Source organism: Dipteris shenzhenensis, chromosome 32, assembly GCF_047967505.1.
Source record: "Dipteris shenzhenensis isolate YYH24624 ecotype China chromosome 32, Dip_SZ_1.0, whole genome shotgun sequence".
NCBI lineage: Eukaryota > Viridiplantae > Streptophyta > Polypodiopsida > Gleicheniales > Dipteridaceae > Dipteris > Dipteris shenzhenensis.
The window spans coordinates 29,921,601-29,944,520 of record NC_141627.1 but is presented as its reverse complement, the minus strand read 5'-3'; the positions used below and the strand labels follow the sequence as shown (position 1 = coordinate 29,944,520).

Sequence of the window (22,920 nt, the reverse complement as noted above, 5' to 3'; positions counted from 1 at the left end):
TTAAAATGTGAAAATGTAAAAATTTTATTTTTTAAAACCATCTTTGAAAAAAAAGAGATTAAAGTTATTTTTTAAATTAGAGCTATTTTTATTAAATAAAAAAGTGTTTCATAGGAATAATTATAAAATATTTCTAAATTTCAAATGCATTTTAAAATTTTTTTTAAATTTTTGAATTACGACATTTTTTATTTAAAATGTGAAAATGTAAAAATTTTGTTTTTTAAAATCATCTTTGAAAAAAAAGAGATTAAAGTTATTTTTTAAATTAGAGCTATTTTTATTTAAATAAAAAAACGTTTAAATTTTAGTTCACAGGAATAATTATAAAATATTTCTAAATTTGAAATGCATTTTAAAGTTTTTTTTAAATTTTTGAATTACGACATTTTTTATTCAAAATGTGAAAATGTAAAAATTATGTTTTTTAAAATCATCTTTGAAAAAAAAGAGATTAAAGTTATTTTTTAAATTAGAGCTATTTTTATTTAAATAAAAAAACGTTTAAATTTTAGTTCATAGGAATAATTATAAAATATTTCTAAATTTCAAATGCATTTTAAAGTTTTTTTTATGAATTACGACATTTTTTATTTAAAATGTGAAAATGTAAAAATTTGGTTTTTTAAAATCATCTTTGGAAAAAAAGAGATTAAAGTTATTTTTTAAATTAGAGCTATTTTTATTTAAATAAAAAAATGTTTAAATCTTAGTTTATAGGAATAATTATAAAATATTTCTAAATTTGAAAAGCATTTTAAAGTTTTTTTAAATTATTTTTGGAATTACATAATTTTTTATTTAAAATGTGAAAATGTAAATATTTTGTTTTTAAAATTATCTTTTAAAAAAAAGAGATTAAAGTTATTTTTTAAATTAGTGCTATTTTTATTTAAATAAAGAAACATTTAAATTTTAGTTTATAGGAATAATTATAAAATATTTCTAAATTTGAAATGCATTTTAAAGTTTTTCTAAATTATTTTTGGAATTACGTAATTTTTTATTTAAAATGTGAAAATGTATATATTTTGTTTTTTGAAATCATCTTTTAAAAAAAAGAGATTAAAGATATTTTTTTTATTAGTGTTATTTATGTTTAAATAAAAAACGTTTAAATTTTATTTTAAAATTGATTTTTAAAAAAAAGAAAATAAGAGTTTAAGTTAGTGAAGTTTTTATTTAAATGTCAAAAAGTATATAATTTATTTTTAAAAATAATCTATTTAAAAAAAATTATAACTGAAGTTTAGAAATTACTGAAGTTTTGAATATAACGTTTAAATTTTGTTTTTAGAAATCATATATTAAGAACAAGAAAATAAGAGTTTTTGTTAAAATAAAAAAATCATGTATTAAAAACAAGAAAACAAGAACAAGAAAAAGAGAGATTAAAGTAGGTTTTATGTTATTTTTGAAATTGGTGCTATTTTTATTTAAATAAAAAAACGTTTAAATTTTAGTCTTCAAAATCATCTTTTTAAAAAAAAGAAAATAAGAGTTTAAGGTAGCAGTGTGCATTTATCAATCTTTATGTGGAATATTATAGATTATATAGTTGGTTAAGAGTTGTTTCATAATTTAGGTAGAGTAAGTAGGCTGTATAAAACACCACATGGGCATTACCCCTAAAACACCACACCACATGGGCAAAGACCCCAACACTAGAGTGGTTAGATGCATAAGCGTATGGCTAATTGGATCTTTTAAATGCACTAGCGCATCGAAAACACATACGTAAATGATTGTCCAAAGGTCTCCTCTCTCCCTAGGCATGGGAACCAAGTGATGATCTATAGGAATGGCCAGTAGTTGAGGTGGATTGCCCAACCAAAATAGATAATATTGAAAAGGCCTAATTATTTTCTCAAAGTTCTCGCTTTAAAAGGTCTGTAGTGTCAACCCGCTCTCTTTTTTAATGTGTAGTCCGAGAAATACTAGATGCGCCTTGCTTGTGTATCGTTCAAAGTAATGTATTAGGTATCCTTCTATCTCCTCCATATCTATTGCAAACCCAAGGCAGTAAAGCATTCAAAGAAGGTCTTATTAACCAAACCTCTCCACTATCTATCCTTAATATAGGGGCCATAAGTGGACAATGTGGTCCTTACACCACATGTGGAAAAGTTTCATATTGGATAAAAAGTAAAAAAAGGGAAACATATAAGGAAAAAATATTTGAGACATCTAAGTTTAAAAATGCAACAACTAGAGTTTGAAAAAATTTTAATCAAAATTAAGAATTTTTAATAATATTGAGTTTGATAAACATAATATTGAGCCACACATTTGGCCCATCTACCGGTAGGTGCATAGGATGATCCCAACGACATCCTACCTCATCAAGGAGTACGTACAAATAGTTTTCATTATGTAAATAGATTATAAGTCATATTGAATATAATATTATTTTCATTACCCAAATAGAATATTAATTTCCATGTGTTTTTTTGGTGCATGCGCTAGCCAACGCACAGGTTCTGGCACCACTATTCGTATGCAGATAGAGATTCTGAGAGCTGAGATGAGGGCACTGCAGGATGCTAGGGCACCCCCTCACTTGGTTGCGAGTCTAGATTCAGTTATTGAGGCTCTGGGTCGATTAGACACAGTTGAGGATGTTGTGGATAGCTTTCAGGCACAGGCTGAGGGAGAGATCACTGGTGATGGCTTGGATTGGAGAGCCATTCGTTGAGCATGAGTCACATCACAGGCAGACCTTAGAGGATATGTTTTGGGATGGTCACACTGAGGCAATGTGACCATGATCAGGGCTCCCCTTGCATATTTTACGTTGTAGGCACCCCATCATAGCAGCACACATTTATTCGAGATATCTCGCTGCGAATGGTGGTCGATTGCCTCACAACCGCCAGATAGCCAGGTCATTTGCCATGCAGCTATACGCTGAGTTTGTGCTTGGTCATCGGGTAGACTACCTTAGTACCCGTCCAAGATCAGAAGCGGGACATGGTAGGATGGGGTGTCAGGAGCATCAGACTGCAGGTGTTCCGTGTCGACGCGAGGCACCAGAGTTGCACACCATCCCTGCACTGGCATTGCGAGCTATTGGAGGACGGATTAGGGGGGATGTTCATTCAGTGGCATCATGCTTGCAGCACATGGTCTCTGCCCTATCGAGATACCAAATCTTGCATGGATGTACGTCTAGGGTAGCCTAAGAGCCGTGTGAAGTTTCATCCCCAACAGATAAGTCCACATGTGTATTTTATTAGTACGTGCGCCATTTTTCATACATAGTCGTGCTAGTAGGGATTGTAAAAATGTACGCATTATGCCTTCCACGTGGTGCATACCAAATTAGTTGGAGACCAAATCTTGCATGGATGTACGTCTAGAGTAGTCTAAGATCCGTGTGAAGTTTCATCCCCAACAGATAAGTCCACGTGCATATTTCATTAGTACGTGTGCCATTTTTCATACGTAGTCGTGCTAGTAGGGATTGTAAAAATGTACGCATTTGTCCTTCCACATGGTGCACACCAAATCAGTTGGGCACCAAATCTTGCGTGAATGTACGTCTCCATGATTTCTTGAGCATACCTTATGCAGATCACTCTGGTTGCAGTTCTGGTTGCAGTTTGAGCAGTGTGCGCTCATTCGTGGTGTGCATTTGGTTGGAATGGATGATTTATAGGCCAATTGGATGCATTGCAGTCCTTATTGGATGCATTGATAGGCCCAAATTGCCTTGTGGGATGCTATTTTTATGGACGCTTTGCACATGGATGCTATTTTATGCTGAGGGACAGCTTTGACACATTGCAGGTGATGCACTCATAGTGCTATGCTCTCTTGGATGAGATATTATTAATGCATATGCCAGTGGACGGTGTTTATGCTTGAGTCATTTGGCACTTATTGGCATTTTGGATTGCCATTGCAGTTGGCATTTTCTTTTGGGCCAGATTTGCTCATATGGATGCATAGTATATGCACATGAGTCAAATGCTTTGAGACATGAGTTTCGGTGATATTTCACTCTATTGTGGCATACACATTTGGGTGCACCTAGTATTTGGTGTGATTCTCTCTTATATGCACTAGCATTTGGGATTTTGTTTTATTTGCATTATGGCATCCTCTTCCATGTCTGAAAAGGAGTTTTTCAACATTAAAAAGTTTGATGGGACAAACTTTTCTTTGTGGAAAGAATAGATAAGGGATGTGCTTATTCAAAAGAAGCAGATTAAACCCTTGGTAGGGATTGAAGCTAAGCCTGCAACTGCAAATATGTCTGAGGATGATTGGAATGAGTTGGATGCATTAGCAAAGTCTACTATTAGACTTCATCTTGCAGATTCAGTTTATTTCACAGTAGTAAATGAGCAGACTACGGAAGATTTGTGGAAGAAACTATGTGCCACTTATGAAAAGGAAACTACCTCTAATAAAGTTTACCTTATGAAGAGGTTGTTTGAGCTGCAGATGAAGGAAGGGGTCTCCATTGCTTCTCACTTGAATGAATTCAATATTATTTTCAGCCAGCTTCAGGCTCAGGAGATGAATTTTGATGTAGAGACTAAGGCAATATTTCTCTTATATTCATTGCCATCCTCATAGGATACCTTCCGTACAGCTATCAATAACTCTGCACGTGGTGGAGTACTGAAATTTGATGATGTTGTGGGTAGCTTGTTGGCCGAGGAGATTAGACGGAAGTCTATGGATGGCAACAATCAGGATGCAGCCTTAATGTGCAAAGGGGCAGATCACAGTTCAGGGGGAAGTCCCAAGAAAGAGGGAAGTCTCGTAGCAAATCCAGGGCACCAAACATTGAGTGTTACCACTATGGCAAGAAGGGCCATATGAAAAAGGATTGCTACAAGCTAAAAAGGGAGCAAAAGAATAAGAAAAAGAATGCAAATTGGGGTGCAAATCAAAAGGAAGAGAGTCCAAGGGAGGACAAAGGAAAAGTGAAGATCGAGGAGATCAATGCAATCACACATGATAGTGACAATGATGTTCTCTTCATGTCTAGTTTATCTACAAAGTTGCTTACCACTTCAGATGATGCATATTCCCAAGATTGGATTTTGGATTCTGGTGCTTCATTCCATGTTACTCCCCATAGGGAATGGTTCTCCACTTATGACAATGGAAAGACAGGTTGTGTGCATCTTGGAAATGACTATGCATGTGACATAATGGGAGTAGGTGACATAAAGTTTTCTTTTGCAAATGGGTTTGCATTTATTTTGAAACATGTGAGACATGTGCCTAAGTTGACCAAGAGTCTTATTTCAGTGGGTCAGCTAGATGATGCTAGTTTTCACACCACTTTTGGCTTTCAGAGTTGGAAAATTCAAAAGGGCTCTATGCTTTTGGCCAAGGGTGCCAAGTGTGGGACTTTGTATCCCTTACATGTATCAGGGGTATTTGATCATGTTGTTGCAATAACCGAGCAGCCAAGCACTTCTTTGTGGCATTGCAGGTTGGGGCACATGAGCCAGAATGGAATGAAACTCTTATGCCATTTGGGTTATGTACCGCATTTGAGTTTCTCTGATTTTGAATTTTGTGAGCACTGTCTCTATGGGAAGCAGACTAAATCAGCCCATAAAAGAAGGGAAAAGAAAGAGTTTGAAAAGCTTGATTTGGTGCATTTAGACGTATATGGTCCCATGCCTACACGGTCATTAGGCAGGGCTGAATATTATGTGACATTCATTGATGATGCAACTAGGAAAGTGTGGGCTTATGCTATAGCTCGGAAGAGTGATGTGTTCCAGGTATTTCAGAAATGGCTGGCCTTGGTTGAGAATCAGTCAGGTAGAACGCTTAAATGCCTACGGACTAATAATGGTGGAGAGTATCTCTCTAATGACTTTTAGCATTTTTGTGATACACGTGGGATTAAGACGGAGCTCACATCCCCTCGTACTCTAGAGCAAAATCCAGTTGCAGAAAAGATGAACCATACCATTCAAGAATGCTTACCAATGCAAGTCTTTCTGGTGGTTTTTGGGCTGAGGCAATGAAGACTGCAGTGCATGTGATCAATAGATCACCTAGTAAGAGTTTGAATGGTGGTATTCCTGAAGAGGCATGGAGTGGCAAGAAGCCCTCTTACTCTCATTTGCATATATTTGGGTGTGAGGCATATGCACATGTGCCAAAAGAGCTTCGAAAGAAGCTAGATCCTAAGTCTAGAAATGCATCTTTCTGGGTTATGGTGAAAGTGGAGAGATGGGCTATCATCTCTAAGATCCAGAAGCAAAGAAGATCATACGCAGCCATGATGTAGTCTTCAATGAGAAGAAGATGCATAAGGAACCCATGAGGGATGTGGAAATTAGGAGAATCACTTTCCAGGATGTGAATGCACCCACGTATGTTGATAGACAGCAAGCTGTCCATGCACCAAATGTGCAAGAAATGGTACCACCAAATACTCCCACAGGTATACAATTAAGGGTAGATGATGGATCATCTATTGGTGGCAATGATGAGCCAAATGTGGCTAATATGCAAGTGGGATAGCAAGCTGAAATGCCCTTGAGAAGATCATCTAGAGTATCTAGACTGCCTGATAGGTTTGTTCCAGGGGTAGACTATGTGATGCTTACTGATTGCGAGGAGCCTTCTTGCTACAGAGAGGCTATGATGCGTGAGGATCAATGCAAGTGGGAGTATACTATGCAATCAGAGGTGAGTTCACTTATGAAGAATAATACATAGGACTTGGTTTCTTTGCCACATGGAAAGAAAGCATTGCCATGTAAATGGGTCTACAAAATGAAGGTCACAGGTGATGATATGCCTAGGTACAAGGCCCGTTTGGTCGCGAAAGTGTTCAAGCAAGAGAAGGGTGTGGACTTTGATGAGATATTCTCTCCAGTTGTGAAGATGACCACACTTAGATGCATTCTTGGACTAGTGGCATCAGAGGATATGGAGCTTATGCAGATGGATGTCAAGACAGCTTTCTTACGTGGGGATTTGCATGAGGAAATTTACATGGTGCAGCCGGAAGGCTTTGAAGAAAAGGGCAAAGAGCATTTAGTTTGCAAGCTGAAGAAGAGTCTCTATGGTCTTAAGCAAGCGCCTAAAGAATGGTATCAGAAGTTTGATGCTTTCATTCGGTCCCAGGGTTTTTTTAGGAGTGAAATTGATCATTGCCTCTACACTAAAAGGGCTAAGGATAATAGCCTGATAATCTTGGCACTATATGTGGATGATATGCTATTGGCTAGCAAGAATACTTATGAGCTAGATGTATTAAAGGCCAAGTTGCATGAGGCCTTTGATATGAAGGATTTGGGATTTGCAGGTCATATTCTTGGTATGCGCATCACGCGTGATCGGAGTAGGAAACTCCTTTGGCTTTCACAAAAAGAGTATGTTACAAAAGTATTGCAGCGTTTCAATATGGAGGGGGGGAAGGCAGTGAGTACTCCATTGCCTCCATATGTGAAACTGAGTCATACAGATAGTCCCAAATCAGATGAGGAAAGGGCCATGATGGCCAAGGTTCCTTATGCATCAGCAGTTGGGAGTCTTATGTATGCTATGATAGCTACTAGACCAAACATTGCATTTGCAGTGGGAGTTGTTAGTCGGTATATGGCTAATCTAGGAAAGAGGCATTAGGAGGCAGTTAAGTGCATCATGAGGTACATGAAGGGTACCAAGGAGATGTGCATCTGCTTTGGTAGAGGAGACATGCGTGTACTTGGGTACACAGATTCAGACTACGTAGGGCATGTGGATAGTAGGAGATCCACTTCTGGTTATGTGTTCACCTTTGCGGTGGTGCAGTGTCATGGATGTCTCGCGCACAGAAGTGTGTTGCTTTGTCTACCACAGAGGCTAAGTATGTTGCAGCCATAGAGGGTTGCAAGGAGGCTATATGGCTTGATCGGCTAGTGGGATATTTGGGGATTCATACAGGTGTACCGACATTGCATAGTGATTCCATGAGTGCTATTCAGCTAGCACGGAATCCGGTCTTTCATGCAAAGACCAAACACATTGAGGTCAGGTACCATTTCATCAGGAAGATATTTGAGGACAAGCGCATAGAGCTTGTCAAGGTTCATACAGATGATAACCCTGCAGATATGCTGACGAAGAGTCTACCTAGTCAGTGGTTTGAGTATTGTCGCGAATTGATGGGCATTGGATCGTATGCTCACTGGTTGTTCTCCCTTAAAGGCACATTTTCCTTTAAGTGGGAGGTTGTGGGGGTTAAAGGTCACTGTGCCTTTACCCCGGTTATGTACAATACTCAAACACATATATAAATGAATGAAAAAGAAGATTAGGGTGGTTCTGCACCCACCAAAACTTGTGTGGCTCTCTGTTTCTCTCTCTCCCTCTTCCGTTCTTGCTTTCGTTAAGAGCACTCTCACAAAGTTTGCTTTTAAAGCTACATTAGGAGTGTATTTGATATTTTTGAACTTTTCTTTAGTCCAATTTTGAAATTGGACTTTAGACAAGTCCAAATTTTTTGAATATAGTGTTACTAGAAACTATAATTCGAGTATCCAAATTAGAGTACTCTATAATACTTTGGTCTTCTCATCGTTTGCTCTTTGATGAAGTACTACCCTCTCCTTTGTCATCTTTCTTCTTCTTCTTGTCCTTTACTTATTTTTTCTTTTGCTCCTTACTCCAAAGAGCTTCCTTGTGTGTGTGGCCTTCGTCTTGGATGCAGATCAAGATACACTAAATAGAATCCTCTAGGATTTTGCGATATGTCTTATACTGGTCAGAATAATCCTTGTATGTGGCATACATGGAGGGATACAACTGTGCCCCAAGGAGCGATGACACATCTGCCTCCCCATCCTTTATATCATAACATTGATGGTAAAGCTCCTCCAAGTATGCTATCATAGGTTCTTTGCTAGGGGCCACTGGGAGTAAAGAGTGTAAGAGAGTGAGGGGAGTAGCAATGTAGGGGAGGAGAAGGGAACAATGAGAGTAGTAGAGTAGGAGAGAAGTAGCTGAGTAGGAGAGGACCGACAAGAGGAATAGCTGAGTGGAAGGGAATGACGGGAGAGCCACGAGAAGGAAACAAGCAATAGACTAGAAGCGAATACAGAGAGATATAGCAGGGGAGTGGTATGAGACAAGGAAGAGAGGAGATGAGACTTTAAAGATTGGAGGAGGATGAGGCGGAGAAGGAAAAAGCAAAGAATTAAATGTACAAAAGCTCAGGAGGATAAAGCATGATAAAGTGATTGGGGATGTGATTGGAAAAGATTGTGGAATAAAGGAGAGGGGGTACAATTAAAGTTTTTAAGAATTATCATTTTGGAATATATTGGCTTGTTGGTACCCTTCATTTTTTGAATAGAAGTGAATGTGATTGTAGCTTGTTTGTACCTTGAATTTTTTTACAATTCTTGAATGAGTGCCCTTATATGATTTGTAATGTGTTTAATATGCCCATATTTGGTTGTTTTTTTTCAAAAAATTATAAATAGACTGCCCTCCTCCTCGACAATCTTCCCAAGTTAACCCAAACCCTCTTTCCCATGTTGCCACCATTCAACACATGGATAAATTTTTGTATATGAATACTCTTTTGGAGAAATTTTTTGTTTATAAATAATCTTTTGGAGACAAATTTTGTTTATGAATTGTCTTTTTGGATACATATGGTAAGGTATTTTATGGAGATGTATGATAATATATGATAAAGTGTTTTTATGGAGACCAATTTGTTATCAATATGAAATTTTCATAATTTTAGTAAATTGAAATTGAGTTTTACATAGTAAATTGTCTTTTAAGTAAAGTGTAAGTATTTATTGCCTTTTTTGCTTCTTACCCCTTCTTGTATTTGTGTTTGCTTTCTTGTTTGTGTCCGTGTTTGTTAAATCCCCCCAAATTAGAGATGTCATCACGTCCCACGTCCGGAGAGCACTTACCCCATGATCATCGGACCCCTCGTAGGAGGAGATGTCATGGTCTCTAATCTCCAAAGGACTTTGATTCCACTCAGCCGTGGCTTTGGGTCTTCCATGGATGCCTAGCTCCTATAATAGAACCTTAAGAGGGCCTATCAAGGCCCTTTTTTTTTTTTTCGGGAGATGAGATCTAGTTTCTTCCTCTTTCTCTTCTATGCCTTTAGCTTGGCCATACTACTAAGAGACTGAGAGTGAAAGAGAGAGAGAGAGAGAGAGAGAGAGAGAGAGAGAGAGAGAGAGATTGCTTGAAAGCAACTCATTATAAGTCCTTATTGGATTTAAAATCTCCTTTGACCTGAGGTCGATCACCATCCTGCTAAATAGCTAGGTACACATTGTTTTGTCATTGAGAGGACTGCTCAGTTGACACATTAGCACTCTCATCCACAATACAGATTTCATTTTCTTATGCCTTAGGCTAGTTAGCTTAGTCCTGATGTCCTCATCATCTAAATTTTGGCAGAAATGCCTGAGTAAAGCCTCCTTCATTTGTTCCCAATCTCGGAAATGTTGGATTGGGAATTGATTAAACCACCTTTGGGCAATCTTGCTCAATATGCAAGATGAATAGATCATGTCTCCTTCACTCTCACCTACTGCTTCGCACATTCTTCTATCTATGAACTAATCCCCATCAACTTTATTCAAACTTTCAAGGTGGTGCTCTTCTATTTTTAAGGTGTGTTGTAAAATAGAACTCTTATTTTACTTCATTCTCCCTACTACTTTCTTTAATCTATTCCCAATCAATTTTAGCTTAACTCTCAAGGTGATTTGCAAAATACAAATCCTTTTCTTATCATACTGCTTACTGTCATGTGCATGGTGTACCTAGGGTTGGATAGCAGGTGAATAGGGGTTACGGGATAGCATAGGGTTAGATGGCTATATTTAGCCGAGATTGCTATATATAGAGATTGATTCATATATAGTGCTCGCTTTATTTGAGGGGCTATTCATAGCATTGTGCTATCTATAGCAGGTTTCCTTCTGTATAGAGGGAGGGCCAGTACTATTGTGTAGTTCAATTGAGCGCTCCTCAACTGATGGATAGGGCTTGGACCCTGGACTCTAGCCATCTACATGGTGGATCATAGGTGATGTATCGAAGCTCCTCTGGACAGTGGGCTCAGGTGGTATGGGACGTCTGGGTGGTATGAGTCGAGCGTGAGCTGTAGCCCATGTGCTCAGGGTGGTCGGGAGGATCGAGGCACCTATGCTATGTTATGTAGAAAAGATGTCTTCCAAGTACGCTTTTTGAGATTGCTCTTGCAAATCTGAATTTTCGCTCATGTATGGGCTGAATTGTTGGCTGATGTTATGCGCTCCTGATTGGGAGAGTTGTGGAAGAAATAGAAGTCCATAGGCTGTGTGTTGTCTACGTGTTTGGAAATCATGATTCCTTGAGAAGGGTAGGCGATGAGAAGACTCGATGCTTTCAGCAAGAGATATGAGGATGGATTGTTTCTGACCTATAACTTCCCACGCTTGGGTTGTTAATGTGATTGGTTGTGTGGGGACGCATGAGAGTGGGCTGGTTAGGGAATGAATTCGCTCTAGGTTCTCAAGGATGAGATTCCTACCCTAGAGACCTAGATTTGCTGCAGTTGAGAAGTAGGAGGAAAGAGAGGGTGTTCATAAGCCAGAGAACGGCTTGTGTAGGAGATTCGGGCATCAGAGACAAGGGCGATATGATTGGGGCAGTTGCTTCTTTGGGAAGGAGTGTATGGCCTGATTTTAGCACATTTTGGCTATGTTTGGCTGGTTGGAGAAAAGCAGGACCAGATCTATTAAAAGCGAGATTATTTTTTAGTCAAAAAAGCAGGTTGCTTTTTTGTTATTCTCTAGCAAGGAAAGCACTTGCTCTAAATCAAGCACCCACCCTAAATTCACCTAGCTTTTGATGGCCCTTCTTGGCTATTTATATACTCGGGATTTCTCTCTCTCTTTCACTTCAGCACTTCAGTGCATGAAGGTGAATTTCCCACCCTCTTTCCGTCTGAGATCAGCCTATTAGATTCTGCCATCTTTCTTGCTGTCCTCTACCCGCCTTATTCCTTGATAACACGTAGCACTAAATTCTCTTTTGCTAGGTAACGAGACACCTACGTTGGATTACTGTTTTATTGAGATGGAGGACAAGGCTACATCAGAGATTATTCCTCATAGACCTCATGACCTGCTATGAGAGATGGATTCCTTGATGGATGAAGCTCTTTACTACTATCAAATCCCTCAGTACTATAAATATATTGAAGAAGGCTCATGCTGTTCTAAATGTAAACAGCTTGTTTTAGAGTCTTTATACCGCTTCCGAGTTATTGAGAAGCGATGAAGAAGTTGAAATCCTCAGTTTTGACCGACATCTAATTATTTTTTGCTCGATTAGATCTTTTGAACCACTCTTGGTTCAAGAAGCTCCCCAATTTTGTATGAATTATGTTCTAAATTTTCTTGTTATTAAATTGACCAGGTTTTGGTTAATTTGGTTTTGATTTGTAACTAAGTGGCATTTATAATTTGAGTAGTTTTTTCAAATTATATAATGTGTACTTTTGTTCCATACATCTTGAAGTTTTTTTTAGGTATATGGTACATTGAGGATGACTGAGACTTTGTTACATCTTAAATCGGACTTAACTAAGACAATTGGATTTCCCTTTCTCGAATTTTGGTGAATAGATTCATGTTTGGTTTCTATTTTAAGTTTTGATCTTGATGTGATTGTGAGTTATGACATTTCTTCAAGTTACCATTGGACATATGAAGGTTCTTATTGATTAGACCATGATGCGTCTTGTTCGATACCTTCTTTGAATCATGTCCAAAGGTAGGGTCATTGTGATTCTCACTCTTTTGGCCTGAGGTCATGGATATTCAAGATTCAAGAGTTGTTAGGGATGCTACTTGCTTGTTTTCTTCTTTGACCTATTGGTTGGGGTATTGTAACACAAGGGGATGATATAATCACATTAAGAAAAGGATTGAGAATGGATTCGCCACCTTAACTCAATCTGGGATGGTCTGAGTAAAGAGGGATTGGCTACCCTGATTCACTCATATTGTCCACTGAGTTTTTTATTTGCAGTATACTTTGGTGGCATGGGACACTAAGACATGTTACATTTAAGATTCTCTTATGTGGTGGTATAATCCAGCTTGAAACAATACCCAAGGACCTCTAGGGTGAAGTACAAGTAGGCTATTCCTATGATGGTTGACTTTATACATGTCTAGAATAGTACCATTGACTAGATATAGCCAACTGAATTTTTACTGATTATCCTCATGTAGGGGCATTTCGAGGATAGATCAGGGGGACCATATCTTTGGTGAGGATTTTGCCCATTGATACTTCCATGAAGATTCTTCTATCATGAATTATGAATTGATACCTAATTGTTCTGCGATGGAAAGTCTGTCATGTAAGAATTTGAATCACAAGGGTATTCCGTTGAGGGATTTTCTGAATACTAAGTAATTCCAAAATTAGGGTTAATAGAAATTGCAACCCAAAAATTGACGTCGAGGGGCTCAATTGATGGGGTTGTTCGAATAATGATTCCTCGATCTCAACCTAAGATTTTGAGTTCAAGGATACTGAATGGATAAGGTTGATAGAATCATTTACCTTCAGGTACAAATTTTACCATGCTTGTGTACGGGATATGTCAACAGAACTAACTCTGTGGATTCCAACGTTACTGGATTTCTCGAGGAGAATACTCGACGATACGTAACCTTGTTTAGATTGAGAGATTTACTTTCCTTGGGTTAGTTATCAAAGATTGTGGCTTTGGCCTTAGATTCTCTTTGATTTGAATCTCATGGAACGTATAGCACACTCAAATTGATAGTTAGAGTATAGTTATTGGCATTGACTCATCTTCACAGAGAGTTTTTGGGCTTTCTAGTGAACTCAGGAGTGAGTTCTTAGAGGAAGGGGAGTATGTCATGTGCATGTGTACCTAGGGTTGGATAGCAGGTGAACATGGGTTACGGGATAACATAGGGCTAGATGGCTATATTTAGCTGAGATTGCTATATATAGAGATTGATTCATATATAGTGCTCACTTTATATGGAGGGAGCTATTCATAGCATTGTGCTATCTATAGCGGGTTTCCTTCTATATAGAGGGAGGGCCAGTGCTATTATGTAGTTCAGTTGAGTGCTCTTCAACTAATGGATGGGGCTTGGACCCAGGCCGAGACTCTGGGCATCTACACGACGGATCATAGGTGTCGTCCGGACGGGCTCACGTGGTATGGGACGCCAGGGTTAGATACAAGCCTATGGATGCATCGAGCTATAGCCCACGTGCTTGGGGGTGGTCAAGAGGATCGAGGCACCTGCGCTATGATTCTGGTTGGATTGAGGACGAGATTCTAGGTCAGTGATAGGGTCAGATCTTGCACAGTCATGTCACTTACCAATCCTTCTTGCTTCATTCTTGTGAGACATTGATGATACCTAATAAAATAAAATAAAAGCCTTGTTGAACTGCATGTGCTATCTAACATATTGCTTACTAGGAAGAAGTAAACATATGTGATCTTATGGTGCAAAGTACATGTGCAAAGGGTCACAATACAACTTACTATTCAATAGTGGGTCAGAGTGTGCTTTCAGAAAGAAGGAGACAATAGCAGTCAGTCTTTTGTTGGAACATCAATATATCTAGATGAATCCAAAAGCATGCCCAAATTCATCCTCTGAAAACACAATAAATAGTGCAGTTTCAATCTCAAAGTCACTCACAAGGTTGAACACCACAAACTCGACATCCCTACCAACATCATCAGGAGTGTAGACCATAGTATAAACAAATTCTCTGATACAAACATATCCACACGCCCACGCACACTTGAGCATCCATTTATAGAAAAGTCTTCCTGCTGAGTTTTCGCCACCACTCTGGAGGTGAGGGGCAGACTCAGCCGTGACAAAGGGGAGAAGGCTTATCAAAAAGTAATCCACATTCTTTTCATTCAAGCTACAACTGATTGTGAAGACTATAGAATTTCAGTTTAGTCTCTCACAAATGAGCTTTTCTAAGCAAAAGATCCTTAGAAAAGAGAGCTGATAGGGCAAGGCAGCTTAAACCCTAACTCTTCCAATCCAAGTTGTAGGGAAAATTGAACCAGCCTTACCGGGTCCAGCATGTTCTTAGGTGGGCTACATTCTCCCTCACTAACATGAAAATTCTAGAATCAGATCTGAAACAGCTAACTCCCCACAATCACTTAACTGTATTCTGCCACATATCACTCTGGCACAGTCAAGCTCCATCAAGGTTGGTCTTCCCAAAATTGTTGCCATCGTCAGCACAGATCTCTTCTCAGCAAGTGGGCTCTACTGTTGTCACCAATGGTCCCCACACAGAGAGCTCTCCATCATTAATATTGTGAATGGGACTTGGAACTCTGCAAATGATATTTCACTGTTTTATCTTTGACACAAGAGCAGCTGCCATGTGACAAGCTTCACAAATCTGCAGATTCTTTACAACACGTACAGGTGCCCCCTCTGATGTATTGATTAAAGCACAAGCAATAGCGAACTTCACACTGTGCCACATAGTGCATCTTCCCTTTCATCATCATATACTTGTGTATCCTGCACCACAAATGTATGCACCACACTGCTAGGATCATGTTGTGTCTCGTTCCATGCTTGAGCATTGTTTCTCATTACCTGGATCTTATCATAGTCCTCCGGCATGTGAGCATCAGCATATATGTTTGCCATTAATACATATGCTGCAGGAACTTTTCCATCCAATCTCACCACATTTTCAAAGGCATGCCTTCCAATCTCTACATTCTTCCACTTTTGGCAAGCACCCAACACGGTCAACCATACAAAGACATCAGGTTTGAAAGGCATCTTCTCCACCATCACCACTGCTTCATCAACTTGACCTGCACGACCAAGGAGATCAACCATGCAAGTATAGTGCTCAAGAGTCGGTGTGATGCCATACTCTTTGCTCATGGCTCGAAAGAAATTCTGACCTTTGTCCACTAGCCCCACATGACTGCATGCAGTAAGCACACTAAGAAAAGTGACCCCAGTCATCTGTATGGCTTCCTGCCTCATTCTGTCAAAATGTTGAAACACAATTTCACTCTCTCCGAGGCGCGCATATCCTGCAATCAATGCACTCCAAGGTACAACATCCCTGGAGGGTAATGCATCAAACAACTGTTGGGCATCGACCATGTTCCCACATTTAGCATACATGTCAATAAGGCTATGAGCGACAGTTGCAGTAGTCTCAAAACCAGCCCTGCTAATTTGAGAGTGAAGTTCCTTTCCAGTAGCCAGAGCTGCTGTGTTGCCACATGCTTTCAGGATGGCAACAAAGGTAACACTACTCGGTGAAAGATCATGCTCTTGCATTTCTGCATAAAGCCTGAAAGCCTCCTCATTTTCTTCATGCTCAGCATGCCCCAAGATCATGGTAGTCCAGGTAACCACATTATGACAAGACAGTCTGTCATAAACACTCCGCGCGTCCTTGATGCTCCCACATTTCACATACATATTCATCAGTGTGTTTCCCACGAATAAATCTGACTCAAACCCACTCTTTATTACTTGGGAATGAATGTCTCTACCTTTCAGCAGGCATCGTATTTTTGCAGATTTCCCATCAACTTGTTTCCCATCTTCCAATCCTGCCGCACTGCTGCAAGCCTTCAATGCGCCAATAAAGGTCCGATCATTCGGCCAGACACCTTCCAGCTGCATCTGTGCGTACAATTTAAAAGCTAGCCCACTATCTTCTTGCTCTGCATACCCCAGGATCATGCTAGTCCAAGTAATCACATCACAATGATCCAATTCATCAAAGACTCGCTGCGCATCCCCCATGCTCCCACATTTGGCATACATATTCACTAAAGTGTTACTCACAAATACATCCGTCTCAAAACCACTCTTCAGTATTTGTGAGTGGATGGCTCTACCTTTCCATAGGCAGCCTACTTTTACGAATTCTCCATCCACTTGCTCCCCTTCACCCGATGCTGCCGTGCTGTAGCAAGCCTTCAATGCACCAACAAAAGTTCGATCATTTGGTTGGACATCTTCCTGTTGCATACGTGCAAAGAATTCCAAAGCCCGAGCACTTTCTTGTTGCTCACCATACCCCAAAATCATGCTAGTCCATGTAACCACATTACAGTATGGCAATTTGTCAAAGACACTCTCTGCATCCTCCATGCTCCCACATTTTGTGTACATATTCACCAAGGAATTTCCCAGAAATACATCCGACTGAAAGCCAAAATTTACCACGTGAAAGTGAATGGCTCTACCTTTTGCCAAGCATCCTTTTTTTGTAAATTTCCCATCAACTTGTTCACTCTCCTCTAGTGCTGCCAGGCTACTGCAAGCCTTCAAAGCACCAACAAAGGTTCGAGCATTCACTTGGACACCTTCGTGGCTCATCTGGGCATATAACTCCAAAGCCATCACACTGTCTGCTTGCTCAGCATACCCTAGGATCATAGTAGTCCACGTAACCACATCACGATGAGGCAACTCATCAAATACCCGCTGTGCATATTGCATGCACCCACATTTCATGTACATATTGACCAAGGTGTTCCCCACGAATATATCTGACTTGAAGCTGCTCATCACTACTTGGGAATGAATGAATGAACCTTTTGCCAGGCATTCTATTTTCAAAAGTTTCCCATTAACTTGCTTTCCCTCTTCCAGTGCCGCCAGGCCACTGCAAGCCTTCAATGAGCCAACAAAAGTTCGATGGTCTCCTATGACACCTTCTTGGTGCATCTGTGCAAACAATTCCAAAGCCCGCTCACTCTCTTCTTGCTCAGCATAGCCCATGATCATGGTGTTCCAAGTAATCACATCACGTTGAGGCAATACGTCAAAGACATACCTTGCATCTGCCATACTCCCATACTTTGTATACACATCGACCAAGGTGGTTCCCAAAAAAACATCTGATTCAAAGCCACTATAAACCACTTGGGAGTGGATGGCTCTACCTTTCAGCAGGCCTCCTATTTTTGCGAAGTTCCCATCACCTTGCTTTTCCTCTCCCAGGGCTGCCATATTACTGCAAGCCTTCAATACACCAACAAAGGTCCGATCATCTGGCTCAACGCCTTCCTGTAGCATCATTGCATTATGCAATTCCAAAGCAGGTGCAGAATCTTCTTGCTCAGCATACCCAAGGATCATGGTATTCCACGTCACCACATCACGATGAGGCAATTCATCAAAGACGCGACGCGCGTCACACATGCTCCCAAATTTCACATACATATTCACTAATGTGTTTCCTACGAATACATCTGACTCAAAGCTGCTCTTTACTGCATGGGAGTGGATGGCTCTGCCTTTTGCCAGGCACCCTGTTTTCAAAAATGTGCCACCAACTTGCTTCCCCTCTTCTAGTGCGGCCAGCCTACTGCAAGCCTTCAATGCGCCCACAAAAGTTCGATTATTGGGTTGGACAGCTTCCTCGTGCATCCGAGCATACATCCCTAGAGCCACTACAACCTTATCCTGCTTGGTGTATCCCAAGATCATAAGATTCCATGACACCACATTGCGGTTTGGCATATAATTAAACACATGGAGAGCATCCACCAAGCTCCCACACTTCACATGCATATGAATCAAATTGTTTGCCTTAGAAACTGGAACCTCGTTCTGCTGCGTATAGCCATGAATCTCCTTGACACCCAACCTCTTGTGGCTGACATTTCCACTTCTGCCAACCTTAAAGGAGAGAGTCCAAAGGGGCACTCTAAACTGTGGGCCCATAACAAAGGAAGAGGACAAAAGAGAAAAACTAACAAAGTCCTTATCCCACAGATAGTATTATCTCGGACAAATAGGAAGTGGACCGCAGAGAAACATGGAAGGTCATTGCGTAAGGAATATACGGATTGCATTCTCTTCTGCATCTGAACTAAGAGTCTACGACAAAGTGGAAGACCTCGGACTCTTGTAAAAGAGCAGAATATGGCTCTCCATCAAGGCACAGGTCGCCCAGATCTGAAACAAATCTCGCAGCAGGCGGCTGACGTGAATGATTCCGGCTGAGACTGATGAGCCTTGCGACAAAATGGCTGCACTTATCGACCCAGAAGGGTGTTGTCTGACAGCTTTTCCCGCAGATATTTCGGGCTGCGGCGATGGGAGTCCCTTCCATCTTTCTATCAAAGCCTTTCTGAGCGCCCAATGAAGGATGAAGGCTGAGGGAGAGCGCATCAATTCTGCCCGACGGTGGTGTTGCTCCATGCGAGTGCAATTGTGTGAGGAATAATGCATCGTAGAGGAGATGGTTACAGCCAGTGTCTACATGTGAAAATGAAAATGTTGACGTTCATTGTATATAGTTTGCAGCTTTATATGTATATATATATATATATGTATGTGTACACATATACACATACATATACATACATTATATATATATATATATATGTATGTGTGTGTATATGTGTATATGTATGTATATATATATGTGTGTATATGTGTGTACATATATGTATATATGTATGTGTACACATATACACATACATATACATACATATATATATATATATATGTGTGTATATGTGCATATGTGTGTATACAATATATATGTGTGTATATGTGTATATGTGTGTATGTATATATGTGTATACACACATATGCACATATACACACATATATATATATATGTATGTATGTATATGTATGTGTATATGTGTACACATACACATATATATATATGTGTGTATATATATATGTATGTATATGTATGTGTATACGTGTACACATACATATATACATATATATATATATATATATATGTACACATACATATAGATACATATACACATATATATAATTATAATTTATTTATTTAAAGATGGTTTTTTCCCAAGTGGCATCTTGGAGGAGAAGAGCTTAGGAAATGTCGCCACGTGCCACCCTTGGACACTTGGACTATCAGCACGTCTTAGATCACCACCCTAGGACTCTTGGACTTTACAAGACTCGTCAACTACCACAAGCTCCCTCCCCCCCCCCCCACACACACATGTTATACATGCACACAGAAATACTCACGAACGTAGTGGCGTGGTAAGAGTTTTCATGGCCCACCTTCGAGCACTCTTACCCACTACCTGCAAATATGCTATTGTGTGTATGAGTGTTGCATATAGGTATGCATATGCGTGTGTGTGGTAGTCTAAGAGCTTCTGGTAGTTCATGAGTTCGGTAGTCCAAAAGCTTATGAGTGCGGGTCATGTAAATTGGATTCTATTCAATGAGGACACAGTAATCCTTCACTCTTTTCTTTTAGCTTTCTTTGTCCGAATGCCTCTCTCTGTGTAAGTGAAAGGCTCATGTCAGTTGAAAATGAATCTGAGCCATTAGATCCAGCATCTGATCCTTCACTCTTTTCTTTTAGCTTTCTTTGTCCGGATGCCTCTCTCTGTGTAAGTGAAAGGCTCATGCCAGTTGACAATGAATCTAAGCCATTAGATCCAGCACCTTTCATGATCATAATTTCAAGGCCATGGTAAATGTCACACATCGTTTGCCTCCCTGTCTCCATCAAACCTATAATATGAGGTATCAACTAGTTACAGCAGCCTCTATGATGACACAAAACTACTGACATCCGCCTTTCACTTTGGGTAAAATGGCTCGTGGCATTCATCTCACTGGCCATTTTTTCCCTCAGTGAAAGGTGTCCTCTAGCCATTCCACTACACCATCCTGGTAACCCACGAGATGAACCATTTTACTAGCATCAAGGTTGCAAGCGTTTCATGTAGGACATCAAATTAAAGACCCTTCTTTTGCAGAAAATGAAACTACTTTGTTGCTTTTGAAGACCACTCACAAGGTATCCAATTGCTATGGCTTGATTTGCAAGCTCCAATACCTTTCATGGGCTCTTGACGTAAGTAAAAGTACCCAAGTCAAATGGCACAAGATAACCATTTCTTTTGGCTAAAAGTCCTCCCAAGGTACTTTCACGAGAGATGTTGAGAGATTCATTTCAACATCATGTGTTGATATGTGCATAGTGCTAACAAAAGGCATAAGTGTTGGAAACCCTATCCCTAACCCTAAAGGGGTTTTTATATACTCATTCTTTTCAAGTAATACTAGTGTATAGTTAGTCATTTGTGGTGTTCTCTCTGGCAACGTCTTCTCTCCTCATCTCCACTCTTCTCCTCTCCTCTCTGCATGTTTGTTGATGGTATCAAAGCATCCTTGCCTTCCGCTGAGGCATCGAGATCCTCATGAGAGTGTGAGATTGTGATTGAGAGATTCTTGAGTGTTCTCTTCCATTGAGAGAGATTTTTGTGTAATTCCATCCATGTGAAATTGAAAGATTTCCGTTCATTCTTCTGTGTTTCTACTACATTTGAGAAAGATATTCGCTTTGTGATTCATTGCTCATTCAATTGAGTCATGTGAGTGTGGATTCCTCATATAAAGTTTGCAAGGTTACTGTTATTTTGAGCTAGTTCCCACTTGTAGTCAGTCCCTACGCTCACATGCGGTTTCACATCAGAGATGTTTTTATCAAAGCTATGCTTATATATTAATATAAAATCCTGGCGAAATTTTTCAAGCTCATTTTTTAAGTTTCACAATATTGGTGCAATGTAGTACTTTTTTATATATTTTGTTTTGAATTCTGAAGGAAAAAATGTAAATCCTACCGAAACTTAAATTTTTTTTGGATAAAAGTTTCAAATCATGGTGAATGTTTCAAACATTTATTATTATTAGGGCATACAAACTTTTGACGCCAATATAAAAGTTTAGCTTCTGAACGAAACTAACTTGAAAAAATCATCCATGTTTCACATCATCACATGTCCTGAAACCTGACCACCTTAAAATTAGTGAGCAAACTTTTAGAGTATTCAGAGGTATTGGCAGACTGTTCAGTGGGCATATTGCATATCTTTTTTTTTTGCACTCACATGACCTTCATTGTGAAGCCTTGTTGGCTATTTTTTTGGCAATTTGCACTCTATTTTGATCCTTGTAAAGCCTCTTGGCTATTCCTAGCATCATTTGTCATGTAACATACTAGAATATATTACAGTTCTATCTTCATTGACAGTTCAATTTGTAGCTGATTCAGACAGCGTTTTGCAATTGATTCAGATTGTGTTTTTCATTGTATTTTGAGTAATATTTTACACCATGTCTACCGTTAGCAACTTCAATTTGGAGGCATTTGCTAAGCTAGAAAATTCCAACTATGGCACATGGAAATACAGAATGGATACCACTATTGTACTTCAGCAATAAAACTAGTCATTCTTATGTACTCAAGATCATGGGCTACAACAATCAACTCGTAGTAGCAAGAGAGACTATGAATCCAACACAGATGGTTAAACTCATCCTGAATGGACTAGGAGAGGTATATGAGAATCTAGTCTGAAGTATTGCCATTCAAAGGCAAATTCCAACATAAGAAGAGTTGCAGTCAATGTTGAAGAGCTCTGAACTCAGGCCATTCAAGAACGCAAAGGTCATTCCAATGATCAAGCATTCATAGCCTCAGACAGAGGTAATCCAAGAGGAAATCATTCCAAACTGAGGAAGATTTCAAGGAAGAGGGAATGCATCCACCAGCATGTCAAACATTCAGCAACTACTGTCATAAGTTTGGACACTATGAAAGAGATTGCTAGCAAGAAACAATATGACCAAGGTCAATCTAGCAATAATAGAGGGAATTTTTGTGGAAAAGGAAATCATTATGGTGGACATTCAAGTCACAGTCGTTATGGAAGAAGAAAAAATATGATCAAGGTCAATTTGTCAATAATAGAGGGAATTTTTGTGGAAGACAAAATTGTCATGGTGGACATTCAAGTCACACTCATTATGACAATCAGCCTAATACAATGTATCTTGCAAGTGAGGATATGCAGAAGACTAACACAATGTACATTGA

The 22,920-nt window shown here is 39.4% G+C and overlaps 1 protein-coding gene across 1 annotated transcript; it reads right to left on the bottom strand.

Annotated features, from left to right (window-relative positions):
• Positions 1-15,506: 15,506 nt before the first annotated feature.
• LOC147880589 (pentatricopeptide repeat-containing protein At2g39620-like) lies at positions 15,507-19,143 on the bottom strand. Its single transcript, XM_087370639.1, has 3 exons — positions 18,928-19,143; positions 15,888-18,740; positions 15,507-15,773 (listed from the first exon to the last, which is right to left on the bottom strand). The coding sequence occupies exons 1-3, from the start codon at positions 19,141-19,143 to the stop codon at positions 15,507-15,509; spliced, it is 3,336 nt and encodes a 1,111-aa protein (XP_087226765.1).
• Between the last annotated feature and the right edge of the window lie 3,777 nt (positions 19,144-22,920).